Raw genomic sequence first — 14,261 nt, 5'->3', positions numbered from 1 at the left:
TGATGTTCTGCTAATCCTCCGTCCCTCCCTGATGTTACGGTTGGGACGCACCCGTATGACGGGTAGGCTCGGAGCTCTTCCGGGACCCTAGAGTCGCCCCTCTCCACAGGTTGCCCCCTATGTCTTCTTAGGTGATTTAGGTGAGACAGCCCGCCTGTGACTGACTGTCCTGCCGTTGGTTTGAAGTATTGCCTGAAGCTATATATAGAAATACTTCCTCGGCGTTCCGGCCGCCGGTTGTGCGCCTCAGTAGGATGTTGCCTCGGTCTTACAGCATGACTCCTACTGGTATTCTCCTTCTTGCTTTGATCTCGTTTCTCACTCAGCACAATATATCTCGCTTCTGATCCTTTCTTAGGGCACCGCCGCTATGCTGAGCAGGCACGGTCCCGTGACGTTCTTTCTCGTTGCCAGGCCTCTGTCAGGGTCCCAAACCTGACAGGGACCCTACCGAATCTTCCCCCACAACACCCTCTGCCACAACGTGTTGCCTGGTTCCAACCCAGTCAGCTTTCTGTTCTAACTTCCTGCCTGACCCCCAGTTTACCCACAAGGTGAGGAGTGGCCTAATGAATAGAACCCTTAGCTCCCGCTGGAGGCCCGCTTGTGAAATGTATTGGTGTATGTGATACCTGGTCAGATGAACTCCTTCAGTGCCATCAGACGTACCATAGCTCCCCTTAGCGGCAGAGCTTCAGTACTGCAACGACCAGGACTCTGGGGCGCTGCACTCCCCCCCGGTTAAATCCAGTACTCCTGGACTGGGAAGAAAACAACAATACAGGTTAGCAAAAAGACATACAATTTTAAAATACAGGAACAATAAGCAAGTTTGAATAGAGCTTCCCTTTATGGGAGGTGAGGACACTTGAACGTTACAAAACATGGTTAAATATTATGGCAACATGCTATAAATAACTTTCTTTTACCCAACCGGGTATTCTACTTAGTGCAAACTTTGAACCATAATTTAACATTGCCTTTAAGGACGTACACACTGAATCCACTAAAGACCTTCTCATAAAACATTATAATACTAATTAACTTTTCTCTTTCATTCTCCTACTTTATGTCTGCAGGACCGCCTGTCCTAACTGCTCCAGACCTACTGCCTCTCCTTTCTATGCAGGACCGCCCCTTTCTGCCCGGGCCTACTGCCCTTCCACTACTATACACAGTATAGAACATAACATCCAGCTTTCAGTTTAGGATCAATGAGCCATCTCTGTATGGCTCCCAAGAGGACTCACCACTAACCCCTACGGGTTCACTTCCTGTCCTCATCTACTAGCAACATTATTAAACAGTTCTTACAATTAACTAGTTAGTTACATTTTAACTTCTACACATTAGCATTATTACTCTCTCTTTCAAAACATCATTGCCACTTTACTGTCTTAAGGCAATACTACTCATAAGTGCAACAGGTAAACATCCCCTTTAAGAGGGGACCAAGTCTTTATGAGGTAGCGCAGCTTCTCCAGCTACCAGTCCGTACACGGTAAGAACTCCGGTGCGGGTTCCAAGAACTGTATCTTCGCAAAGCGTCCTTCTTGTATGTAAAACCAGTAAGGAGCACCTTTAAGAAGGTGCAAACTATTTACAAGGAGTTTGTATCATGCATCGTTCATGATTCCAGCAGTTTCTTAGTAACGGAGCAAAAGGTAGAAAAACAACCAAAAAGCAATAGGGATCCCGGGTCAACAAAGGGATCCCTTTAGAGTTAACCCTGGATGGGTTTTAGCAGCAACATAGCAGAAAACAAACAGTTTGAAGAACTATTTACATATAATGCAAAGTTTTAAGATCTTACTCTTGTAGTGCAGAAGGTGGTTTCCTTCCGGGCCTCACCAGACCAACGGGTCACGCTGCCGATCCAAGGAGCGGTTCCTGCCCCAGCAATGACAGGATCCCTCGCCGTGATGCCCTCCTCACTGATGGGCCGGCACGCCCCCAAGGTACGTGGTGGGTCCGGGTTCCCCGCTGCTCCGCAGGGACAGGTTCCATTGCCTTTTCAGCAGGAGGTTCGTCTTCTGGTGTTCCGGCAGCGGCCTGGAGTGCGACGCACCGCTGGATGCCCCGAGCTACCCAGCTGACCTCCCTCCTCCATCTGGTGTAGGTCACAGCGTCATCTGGCTCCAGGTCGCGAGCGAACCTTCCTCCGCAGGGCTCCAATTCCTCCCGATCTACACGGACCTGTAGCGGCTCCCCAATCTCCTGTATAACTCCCCGTCCGTGTCAGGAGTTAAAGGACACCACTACACCCCAGTGTGACGGCGGGGTTTCCTCCACGCTGGTCAGGTCAATCTGGGCTGCAGGCTGGGGCCGGCTCCGCCATGCCGTCATCAGGCGCCGCAGGTGTTCGGCCTCCGGCAGGATTCTCATGCCCTGCGCCCGCAGCGTACCTTCAGCCACGGCCGGGTTGGGAGGAGCAGGGGACACCGGAGACAGGCGGACCTCCGTGGGCTGGCCCAGCCGAGCGAGCACGCGGGCATCAGCCTCCAAGCGGCGTGCTATCTGTCGGGCCTCAGCTGCGGCCACACACTCCTCGGACATCTGCCAGTTGGGTCGACCCATCGGTGGCTCCGTAAGGGCCAGTCCCCGCAACAATGGCGCCTCCGAGGCTGTGCCAGGTGGTGCGGCTTCATGCCGAGTCAGGTCATCCCCACGCGGTACTCCCGACGTTGCCATCTTTATCTCCTCTCCAGTGTCTTCTTCCCGCGGTCTCTTTCGTGGGCGGCCCCGTCTCCATGGTCTCCACCCTCCAAACAGGATCAGGAGGCGGACCTCGGCTGTTGACGGACACGTCCTCAGGACACAGAAATATTTAGACTGGGCGGCCATTGTCTTTCGCGCTCTACAGCTTGTCTACGCCTACTCCACGCCCCTCTTCTTCTCCTGCGCTTCTCCTCAGCGCTGCAATGGCGGCGGTTTTGGCGGTAATCCTTGTAGTAATGGCAGCACACAGTTCTCCCAATAAAGCACAGTCCAAGCACGATAAATCACAGTTCCAAGGCACACATGACCTGATTCTTCAGGCATAAGTAGATCCTGTTCGTGACGCCAAAATGGAGCGCCCCCACTGCCGCCAGGCCGAGGGGTACCCGGTACCGGGCCTCTGAGTCTCTGTTCTGGGGTTGTCACAGTGGCTAGACCCGGTCCGTGGCCCTGCCTGCGCGGGGGAGCGTCCAGTGAACGGTGAAGGTGTGGTGGTGAGGTTGCCGTGCTGTGCAGGTCGCGGTAAATAACGAGGACACCAGGTTGCAGTCTCTTTACCTCTTTACTGAAGGATTCTGGGTCCTCTGTCCGGAATACGGTCAACCAGGCTGCGCAAGTCCGGCCGGTCCAATGGCACCTCCAGAGTTCCCTTTGCAGGTGGAAATCTGTGCCTTCCTGCTAGCGCTATGTCCTCCCCTGCTGTGCTTACGGGATAGTCCCCACAACTGTTGTGTCTGTTTCTCGTGTTCCCTCACAACTCGATTAGATGATGTTCTGCTAATCCTCTGTCCCTCCCTGATGTTACGGTTGGGACGCACCCGTATGACGGGTAGGCTCGGAGCTCTTCCGGGACCCTAGAGTTGCCCCTCTCCACAGGTTGCCCCCTATGTCTTCTTAGGTGATTTAGGTGAGACAGCCCGCCTGTGACTGACTGTCCTGCCGTTGGTTTGAAATATTGCCTGAAGCTATATATAGAAATACTTCCTCGGCGTTCCGGCCGCCGGTTGTGCGCCTCAGTAGGATGTTGCCTCGGTCTTACAGCACGACTCCTACTGGTATTCTCCTTCTTGCTTTGATCTCGTTTCTCACTCAGCACAATATATCTCGCTTCTGATCCTTTCTTAGGGCACCGCCGCTATGCCGAGCAGGCACGGTCCCGTGAACTTCTTTCTCGTTGCCAGGCCTCTGTCAGGGTCCCAAACCTGACAGGGACCCTACCGAATCTTCCCCCACAACACCCTCTGCCACAACGTGTTGCCTGGTTCCAACCCAGTCAGCTTTCTGTTCTAACTTCCTGCCTGACCCCCAGTTTACCCACAAGGTGAGGAGTGGCCTAATGAATAGAACCCTTAGCTCCCCCTGGAGGGCCGCTTGTGACATGTATTGGTGTATGTGATACCTGGTCAGATGAACTCCTTCAGTGCCATCAGACGTACCATAGCTCCCCTTAGCGGCAGAGCTTCAGTACTGCAACGACCAGGACTCTGGGGCGCTGCACTATTGTGCTGGGTTTTCCGTGGTTGCAGGTACATAATCCTGTATTGGATTGGAAGTCTATGTCTGTGACTAGTTGGGGTTGTCAGGGGGTTCATAATGATGTTCCCTTAATGTCCATCTCCTCTTCTTCCTTTTCCGAAATTCCAGAGTTTTTGTCTGATTTTCAGGATGTATTCGATGAGCCCAAGTCCAGTTCTCTTCCACCGCACAGGGACTGTGATTGTGCGATTGATTTGATTCCAGGCTGTAAGTTTCCTAAGGGCCGACTCTTCAACCTGTCTGTGCCTGAACATACCGCTATGCGGAGTTATGTTAAGGAGTCTTTGGAGAAAGGGCATATTTGGCCATCTTCTTCACCCATGGGAGCGGGATTTTTTTTTGTTGCTAAGAAGGATGGCTCCTTGAGACCCTGTATTGATTATCGGCTCTTGAATAAGATCACGGTCAAGTTTCAATACCCTTTACCTTTGCTTTCCGATTTGTTTGCTAGGATTAAGGGGGCTAGTTGGTTTACTAAGATTGACCTTCGGGGGGCGTATAATCTTGTTCGTATTAAGCAGGTTGATGAATGGAAAACTGCTTTCAATACGCCCGAAGGCCATTTTGAATATCTTGTGATGCCGTTCGGGCTTACTAATGCTCCATCTGTTTTTCAATCTTTCATGCATGATATCTTCCGGACTTATATTGATAAATTCTTGATTGTTTATTTGGACGATATTCTGATTTTTTCTGATGATTGGGAGTCTCATGTGGAACAGGTCATGATGGTTTTTCAGATCCTTTGTGACAATGCTTTGTTTGTGAAGGGGTCTAAGTGTCTGTTTGGGGTACAAAAGGTTTCATTTTTGGGTTTTATTTTTTCTCCTTCATCTATTGAGATGGATCCGGTTAAGGTTCAGGCCATTCATGATTGGATTCAACCTACGTCCGTAAAGAGCCTTCAGAAATTTTGGGGTTTTGCAAATTTTTATCGCCGTTTCATTGCTAACTTTTCCAGCGTGGTTAAAACATTGACCGATTTGACGAAGAAAGGCGCTGATGTGGCGAATTGGTCCTCTGCGGCTGTTTCTGCCTTTCAGGAGCTTAAACGTCGATTTACTTCTGCTCCGGTGTTGCGCCAACCGGATGTTTCTCTTCCGTTTCAGGTTGAGATTGACGCTTCTGAGATTGGGGCAGGGGCCGTTTTGTCTCAGAGGGATCCTGTTGGTTCCTTGATGAAACCGTGTGCCTTCTTTTCCCGTAAATTTTCGCCTGCTGAACGCAATTATGATGTCGGCAATCGGGAGTTGTTGGCTATGAAGTGGGCGTTTGAGGAGTGGCGACATTGGCTTGAGGGAGCTAAGCACCGTATTTTGGTCTTGACCGATCATAAGAATTTGATTTACCTCGAGTCTGCCAAACGGCTGAATCCTAGACAGGCTTGATGGTCATTGTTTTTTTCCCGTTTTGATTTTGTGGTCTCGTATCTTCCAGGTTCTAAGAATATTAAGGCTGATGCCCTTTCTAGGAGTTTTTTGTCTGATTCTCCTGAGGTCCTTCAACCGGTCGGCATTCTGAAAGAAGGGGTGGTTCTTTCTGCCATTTCCCCTGATTTACGACGGGTTCTTCAGGAATTTCAAGCTGACAGACCTGATCGCTGTCCAGTGGGGAAACTGTTTGTTCCTGACAGATGGACTAGTAGAGTGATTTCTGAGGTTCACTGTTCTGTGTTGGCTGGTCATCCTGGTATTTTTGGTACCAGAGACTTGGTTGGTAGGTCCTTTTGGTGGCCTTCTTTATCACGTGATGTGCGTTCTTTTGTGCAGTCCTGTGAGACTTGTGCGCGGGCCAAGCCTTGTTGTTCTCGTGCTAGTGGGTTGCTTTTGCCATTGCCGGTCCCTGAGAGGCCCTGGACGCATATTTCTATGGATTTTATTTCTGATCTTCCTGTTTCCCAGAGGATGTCTGTTATCTGGGTTGTTTGTGACCGGTTCTCTAAGACGGTTCATTTGGTGCCTTTGCCTAAATTGCCTTCCTCTTCAGATTTGGTTTCGTTGTTTTTTCAGCATGTGGTTCGTTTGCATGGTATTCCGGAGAATATTGTGTACGACAGAGGTTCCCAGTTTGTTTCTAGGTTTTGGCGGGCCTTTAGTGCTAGGCTGGGCATTGATTTATCTTTTTCCTCTGCATTTCATCCTCAGACAAATGGCCAAACCGAGCGAACTAATCAGACCTTGGAGACTTATTTGAGATGCTTTGTGTCTGCTGATCAGGATGATTGGGTGGCCTTTTTGCCATTGGCCGAGTTTGCCCTTAATAATCGGGCTAGTTCGGCTACCTGGGTTTCTCCTTTTTTTTGTAATTTTGGTTTTCATCCTCGTTTTTCTTCTGGGCAGGTTGAGCCTTCTGACTGTCCTGGTGTGGATTCTGTGGTTGACAGGTTGCAGCAGATTTGGGCTCATGTGGTGGACAATTTGGTGTTGTCTCAGGAGGAGGCTCAACGTTTTGCTAACCGTCGTCGGTGTGTTGGTTCCCGGCTTCGGGTTGGGGATCTGGTCTGGTTGTCTTCCCATCATGTTCCTATGAAGGTTTCTTCTCCTACGTTTAAGCCTCGTTTTATTGGTCCTTATAAAGTTTCTGGGATTATTAATCCGGTGTCTTTTCGATTGGCGCTTCCGGCCTCTTTTGCTATCCATAATGTCTTCCATAGATCTTTATTGCGGAAATATGTGGTACCCGTTGTTCCCTCTGTTGATCCTCTGGCCCCTGTGGTGGTTGATGGGGAGTTGGAGTATGTGGTTGAGAAGATTTTGGATTCTCGTTTTTCAAGGCGGAAGCTTCAGTATCTTGTCAAATGGAAGGGTTATGGCCAGGAGGATAATTCTTGGGTTTTTGCCTCTGATGTCCATGCTGCTGATTTGGTTCATGCTTTTCATCTGGCTCATCCTGATCGACCTGGGGGCTCTGGTGAGGGTTCGGTGACCCCTCCTCAAGGGGGGGGTACTGTTGTGAATTCTGCTTTTGGGCTCCCTCCAGTGGTTGTAGGAGGTAATGCAGTTGTCCCTGAGTTGCAGTCCTGGTCAGGTGTTTCTGCTGATTGCAGTTCTGACTGGAATATTTAGGCGTGCAGGATTCATTAGTCCTTGCCAGTTGTCCATTGTTGTTGGGAGGTGTTGGTCCTTGTTTGGTCCCTTCTGCCTTGCTACCAAACCAGCAAAGATAAGTGTCTGGTTTTGTTTCTGTTGCACACATGCTGTGTGCTCAATAATTCAGTGCTATTCAGTTTTTGTCCCGCTTAGATTGTGTCAGTATGTTATCAGTCTTGTTAGATTCTCAGGAGTTGCAGATATACATTCCATGTCTTTAGTTATATTGTGGAACTTTTTGTATTATCTGCTGTGGATATTTTTGGAAGGGTTTTAGTACTGACCGCTTGGTATTCTGTCCTGTCTTTCCCTATTTGGCTAGAGTGGCCTCTTTTGCTGAATTCTGTTTTCTGCCTGCGTGCGTCTTTCCTCTCCTATTCACAGTCAATATTCGTGGGGGGCTGCCTATCCTTTGGGGTTCTGCTCTGAGGCAAGATAGCATTCCTATTTCCATCTACAGGGGTATTTAGTTCTCCGGCTGTGTCGAGGTGTCTAGGGTTTGTTAGGCACACCCCACGGCTACTTCTAGTTGCGGTGTTAGTTCAGGATTTGCGGTCAGTACAGGTTCCACCTACTCCTGAGAAAGTTTCATGCGGCTCCAAAGTCACCGGATCATAACAGCCAGCTCCTCCATTTCTGCAGTGAGAAGCTCCGGGTCCATGGTAGGTTGCAGATCCAAGGTTTCATGCCACTCCGGACCGGGGACATCTTCACAAGTGTTGGCAGATTCTGGCTGTCTTTCACAGCTATCCGCCAATGTCTTTTTCAGGTAGCGTGTAGCCATGCTGCTGCTCTGCTTTCCCGCGTCTTTCTCTATCACGCTTCCTGGGCATTCTGGGCGGTGTCTCTTCCATTTTCCCGCCGGCCATCTCTGGGGGTCGATCCGTCCTGGTGACGACATGTTTTTCTGGCATGAAAGTCACTGTAGTGGATGGATCCAGCTTTCGCGCCAGTTCTTGAACTCCACCCATTGCAACACATCTTTTCTTGTTCTCTGTCCGCCTCGTGGCACAGCAATGGCAGCCATATTACAATTTCACACAGTATAACACAGCCCATTACAGTCCATGGCGCACAGGACCCATTTCAATGGGTCGGTCCATCCTGTTTGTGATGCCAAAATGGGTCGCCCGCCAGGGCCGTGGGGCACTCGATACCGGGTCCGGTCTTAAAGGGGATATCACAGTGGCTGCGACCCGGTCCATGGCCCTGGGCACCCATGTAAAGGGGGTTAATTAATGTTTGTCGTGACGCTACCTGTGGTTTTCGGTCAGGGTGACCGACGCTGCTTTTAAAGGGGTCCTCTGGGGGATGTTGATGCAGCAGTGATGGTGACGCTTCCCACAGGTGAAGCGGGGTCCCCAGGGCTCCCAAGGTGTGTGGCAGAGATGTTATATGCCGAGGAATGAATAGAGGACACAATGTATAAAGTCTTTACCTGGTTTACTGTTGTTAGCAGGCCACAGTCCAGGATACCAGGCATGGGTGGTGGTGGTCCGGCTGGCTCAGAAGCAACGGGAGAATCTCATTCCCAGTTGAGGTCTGTGAGCCTTTCCTCCTTGCGCTGTGGTGTGAGGTCCCTGCTGCCTGAAGCTTTCTAACAAGGTCTTCATTGTTTCCCCCTGTCCTGGGACAGGTACCTGCATGACGGGCAGCTTGAGCCATTTTACAGGGACTCTATCATGCCCCGGCCTCTTCAGGTGCTGCTGCGTCTCAGGTGTGGTGTGGGCCTATCACATAAAGTTCTTAGTCCTCCAGTTCTGCCCAGTGTCATACATTTCCACTAAGGCCTTGGGCTCCTGGTACCCGGCTCCTGCGCTATGGCTCTGAGGGTGTCCTATCGCTGTTCCCCTCTGAGCCCTTTATCTCTCCTCTGCTCCGTCCTTCTGTAGCTCCACCACATTCAACAACCCTTCAGGTTCTCTCTCTTTCCAGAGGCTGCAGCTCCCACGTGGCTGCTAGGCCTCTCTGTCTGCACTCAGTTCCAGACTTCTTTCTCCTTCAGTGTCTCTGACCAACTAACTAGCTCATCCTCCAGATCAGGATACATAAAGCCAAGGGAAGCTCCCCTGAATCCGGGTCCTGAGCTCCCCCTCCTTGCTTGGATTTGGAATGTGTTGTGTGTGGGTGCCTTACCTGGTAAAGAGAACTCCATTGCCTCCAAGCGTGATATTACCCTCCCCAAAAGGAAGGCAACATCACTGTAGCAACCGGTTACCTGGGGTGCTACAATTTCACTTGGACTGCAAAAATAGATCACTTTCGCTACATCCCATTCTTCAAATCTGATGAGAACAATGCTATAAGAGGTCTTCTGGAGGGAATGTCAAATCAGTCTTATTCCTGAGATTATGGTGTTGGGAGGCATAATGTACAGTAGCCAAACCTGTCTTCATTCCAGAAAAACTAACAAATCAGCATTACATTGATTTGGTCATGGAACCAGTGGTACAACTATTTCTTTAGTGTTCCAGGAGTCATTTTCAACATGACAATGCCAGTCCACATGTAGATCTTGCTACTGTGAGCAGCCTGCGTGGTTTAATCATGCCACTATGGCCTGCAGTGTCTCTGGACATGTGTACCATCGAACACTTCTGGGATGCTATTAATGGGCAATTGCAAAGAGAGATGCCAGCAGCGGATCTTGATGATTTGCCCTAGTGCATTAGTGTGGAAGAACATTCCTCAAAGTTACAGCGCCATCTCTCCTGCGAGTGTCTCGCCCCGTAACAGCGCTTATTCCTCACATTTCCAGGCGTATTAAGGCGCTTACTTCTCCCGGGCATTGTCTGACGCTGACACCTGTGTGGACCCATACAGGTTATTTGTGGCTTCCAGTACTTCGAAAACTGTTTCTGATGAAGGTCTTGTTATTAGACCGAAAACGTTTACATTTTTGAACTGGATGCACTTAATAAACCAATTGTTCACCTTTCATCGTTGCATATAAGATCGCCTGAGTGCCAAGTAATTTATTGCTATTATATGACGGGTTGGATACCTAACTTGTGCACCTCTAAGAAGCCCTGAGTGCCGTGTTCACTACTTCTTCATTCCATATATGTATTCGTCTATTTCTAGGTGAACAAAAAATTTGATGGGTCAACAGATGGCACAGAAATTGTCTTACTGACAGACGGAGAAGACCTTTATGACACTAGACGGTGCTTTCCTGATATAAAAGAGAGTGGCGCAATTATTCATTTCATAGCTCTTGGTCCAAGCGCCTCCAAATCCCTGGAAGATATTGCTGAAATGACAGGTGGGTTTACAAGTGTGAGAAATAAAGACTCATACACATTGCAACAGGACCTTACGGCACTTGGAGCTTCAGAGAAATCTGCAATGATGAACTGGTTCTGAATGAGATATTCTTCCTAGAAGCATTGCTCCTAGGAGAAACACCTAATATATATAGGATACGTATGGAGCTTGTAAATATCTTCACATTTGTCAGATTTATGCAAAATCAAATAAAAAATTCTGCATAAACACAGAAGTATAGAGGGGTACAGTAGAGGCCTTATGCACCTTAATAGCAGCCTTATTACAGCTCCTCATAAAAAGTACAGAACAGCAGTACTGCAGCTCAGTGCATGAGCCATTACCGTAAAAATCCGCCTTTTTCTGTGCACGTGTATGAAACCTGTTAAGTGAGTAAAAATTGTACAACTGTATGTGGATGAAAGATCGTCGTCATGCAAAAGCTGCCAAAGGGAAAGTAAAAGGCTATTGAATTTGCAGCATCTGCAGGCATGAATAGACAAGCAAACAAAGGAAGAAAAGGCATGAATGTGCAAAGTATATTTTAGGGCGATTGCAACAAACAAATAATATTTATTTTTTTCCACAGGTGGATTAAACTACAGAGCCACGGATAAAGTGGACAGCAATGGTTTGATAGATGCTTTCAGCGGGATTCAGCCTTTGACTGGAGACGTTTCTATTCAGGTGGGACACCTTCACATTTCTATATCTGTATCTCTATCAGATCAGAAATATATAGTAGAGACCCTGCCCATTTTCATTTTCACGTTTCTGTTTTTCCCTCCCCTTCTTCCCAGAGCCATAACTTTTTTATTTTTCCATCAATATGGCCATGTTAGGGCTTGTTTATTGTAGGACAAGTTGTACATTTGAACGACACCATTGGTTTTACCATATCATTTATGGTACTCAAAAAAGGGAAAAGAATTCCAAGTGTGGTGAAATTGCAAAAAAGTGCAATTCCACAACAGCTTTTTAGATTTTTTTTACCATGTTCACCAAATGCTAAAATGGACCTGCCATTATGATTCTTCAGGTCATTCCGAGTGCATAGACACCAAACATGTCTAGGTTCTTTTTTATTTATGGGGTGAAAAAAGATTCAAAGTTTGTTACAAAAAAAAAAAATTGCACCATTTTTCCGAGACCTGTAGCGTCTCCATTTTTCATGATCTGGGGTTGGGAGAGGGCTTATTTTTTGCGTGCCGAGTTGACGTTTTTAATAATACCATTTTAGTGCAGATGCAATCTTTTGATCGCCCTTTATTGCATTTTAATGCAATGTCGCAGTGACCCAAAAATAAAGTAATTCTGGCGGTTTTGAATTTTTTCTCACTGCGCAGTTTAGCGATCAGGTTAATCCCTTTTTTTATTCTTATTTTTTTAAGCCCTCACCCAACCCGAGATCACGAAAAATGGAGACGCTGCGGGTATTGGAAAATGGTAAAAAAAATAAAAATTTTTTTAGCAAAGTTTGGAATTTTTTTTCACTACTTCCATAAAAAAGAATCTAGACATGTTTGGTGTCTATGAACTCAGAGGCAATGGAGAATCATCATGGCAGGTAAGTTTTAGCATTTAGTGAACCTAGCAAAAAATCCAAACAGAAAATAAGTGTGGGATTGCACTTTTTTTGCAATTTCACCGCACTTGGAATTATTTTCCCGTTTTCTAGTACATGACATGGTAAAACCAATGGAGTTGATCAAAAGTACAACTTGTCCCACAAAAAATAAGCCCTCACATGGCCATAGTGACAGAAAAATAAAAAAGTTATGGCTCTGGGAAGAAGGGGAGCGAAAAATGAGAATGCAAAACCCAAAATAGCTCCAGTCATGAAGGGGTTAAAACTTTTTTTAACTTTTGGCATCCTTCAATAGTCTCCATGAGTGAATAGAAGCTGCCATAACCTGATTTGCTTTTCTACATACAGGCAATGATCAGATCGCCTATATGTAACAGAATTGCTGACTTGCTACGATCGCCGACCACTGGGTGGTGCTCATAGCCATCCGGCACTGACAACCATAGAGGTCTCTAGGAGACCTTTGGTTGTCATGCCAACCCACCGGTGACCCGCGATCATGTGACGGGGGTCACAGGTGGGAGGATTTCCAGCCCGATGGCCAGAAGCGTACGTTAAATGGCTCTGTCAGAGTTTTACAGTGGCATTTAACTTGTTTATAGCTGCAGGTGGATCACGATTCCACCCGCAGCTATTCCAGGCACATGTCAGCTGTTCAAAACAGGGATCTCATATTGGCACAGGTCTATTTCACCTACAGTTAAAGGGGATATCCGGGACTTTATTAAAAAAAAATGCATAAGCACTTTCAGTCAGGTAGTTGTTACCTACCTGCCTGTTGTGCTTGGCACCATTCTCTGCTGGCACAGACTTCCGCACATGTCACATCAGCAGAGTGGCAGTTTGTCTTCCTGTTCACAGGGCCAGACTACTGGTGTAATGCTGATTAAGAGCCTGTCCTCCGCTGCCTAATTGGAGAAGTTGGCAGTCAATCAGCATGACAGTAGCAGTCCCGCCCTGTCAACAGGAAGAGAAATTTCTGCTTTGTTGACAGGGAGCAGCTGAATCTCTGGCAGGAGCAGTCAATGACTGGTGCAGGGTATAACAGACAGGTAGTTGGCTTTGTTAGCAGCTACATACCTTTTTTTTAAACCCTGGATATCCCATTAAATTGCAGCCTTGTATGTCTCCTCTACTAGGGGTTTCCAAAGTCAGAATTGGCATCAGCCAATTTGTTCAGCAGAACCTGTGGACCTGCAGCACAGTGTCCTGAGCCAAGTCTGCCTGTGTAAAAAAGAATAGAAGCTTTGATAGAGTATCTGTCAATGGCCGCTACACGTTGAATAATTACATAAATAATTTCTCCCCTAACAATCCCTTTAAATGCATTTCAGTTTGAGGGGTTATATTGGAATTGTTATCTGATCAGGGGCATTGAAAACAGAGTATGCTCGGGGAAACAAGGCCTTACACATTTACAAAAGCCAACTGACACACCAATAGTGTCAAATCTGAAGGTCATCTGGAAAAATATTTAAAATGTTTTAAGAAGTTATGGTCGTTGCTTCTAATTTGATTTCTCAAAATAGGTGAAAGAAATATTGCTATGCATAATTTACAAAAGAGAAAAGTGGAAAAAAGCCAGAATAAAATTAGAAGCATTATAAGTGAGAGCGTTATGAAGCTACTTACAGTGAAGGAAATGGTTATTTCTCGCTGCGAAATGCAAATAAATGTATGTAATTTATACAATGTGATTTTCTGGATTTTATTTTTGATATTCTATCTCTCAATGTTAAAATGAACCTACCCTTAAAATTATAGACTGTTCATGTCTTTGTCAGTGGGTAAATGTACAAAATCAGCAAGGGATCAAATAATTATTTCCCCCACTGTATAAGAGCTGTCTTTATTGCCCGTAGCAACCAATCACAGCACAGCTTTCATTTCATAATCGGCTATTGAAAAATGAAAGCTGCGCTGTGATTGGTTGCTGTGGGCAACAAAGACAGCTTCACAAATCTGACCGAATGTTTCCAGACTAAATATACATTAAACATAGCAATTGTTTCACAATATTCACATGTAACAAATGATGTTAACATGAATATTTCCAGAGATGG

At 47.1% G+C, this 14,261-nt stretch overlaps 1 protein-coding gene across 1 annotated transcript in view; it reads left to right on the top strand.

Moving 5' to 3' along the window:
- Positions 1-14,261, top strand: part of LOC143788283 (calcium-activated chloride channel regulator 1-like) — a 62,235-nt gene that overhangs the window by 34,524 nt on the left and 13,450 nt on the right. Inside the window, exons 8-9 of the mRNA XM_077277823.1 lie at positions 10,428-10,608; positions 11,200-11,297. Coding sequence (XP_077133938.1) covers positions 10,428-10,608; positions 11,200-11,297 — 279 coding nt within the window. The remainder of the gene's footprint in view (positions 1-10,427; positions 10,609-11,199; positions 11,298-14,261) is intronic.

The sequence above is a fragment of the Ranitomeya variabilis genome, chromosome 8 (assembly GCF_051348905.1).
Source record: "Ranitomeya variabilis isolate aRanVar5 chromosome 8, aRanVar5.hap1, whole genome shotgun sequence".
NCBI lineage: Eukaryota > Metazoa > Chordata > Amphibia > Anura > Dendrobatidae > Ranitomeya > Ranitomeya variabilis.
The sequence above is the reverse complement of the archived record's forward strand: the minus strand, read 5'-3'. Positions and strand labels throughout refer to the sequence as shown.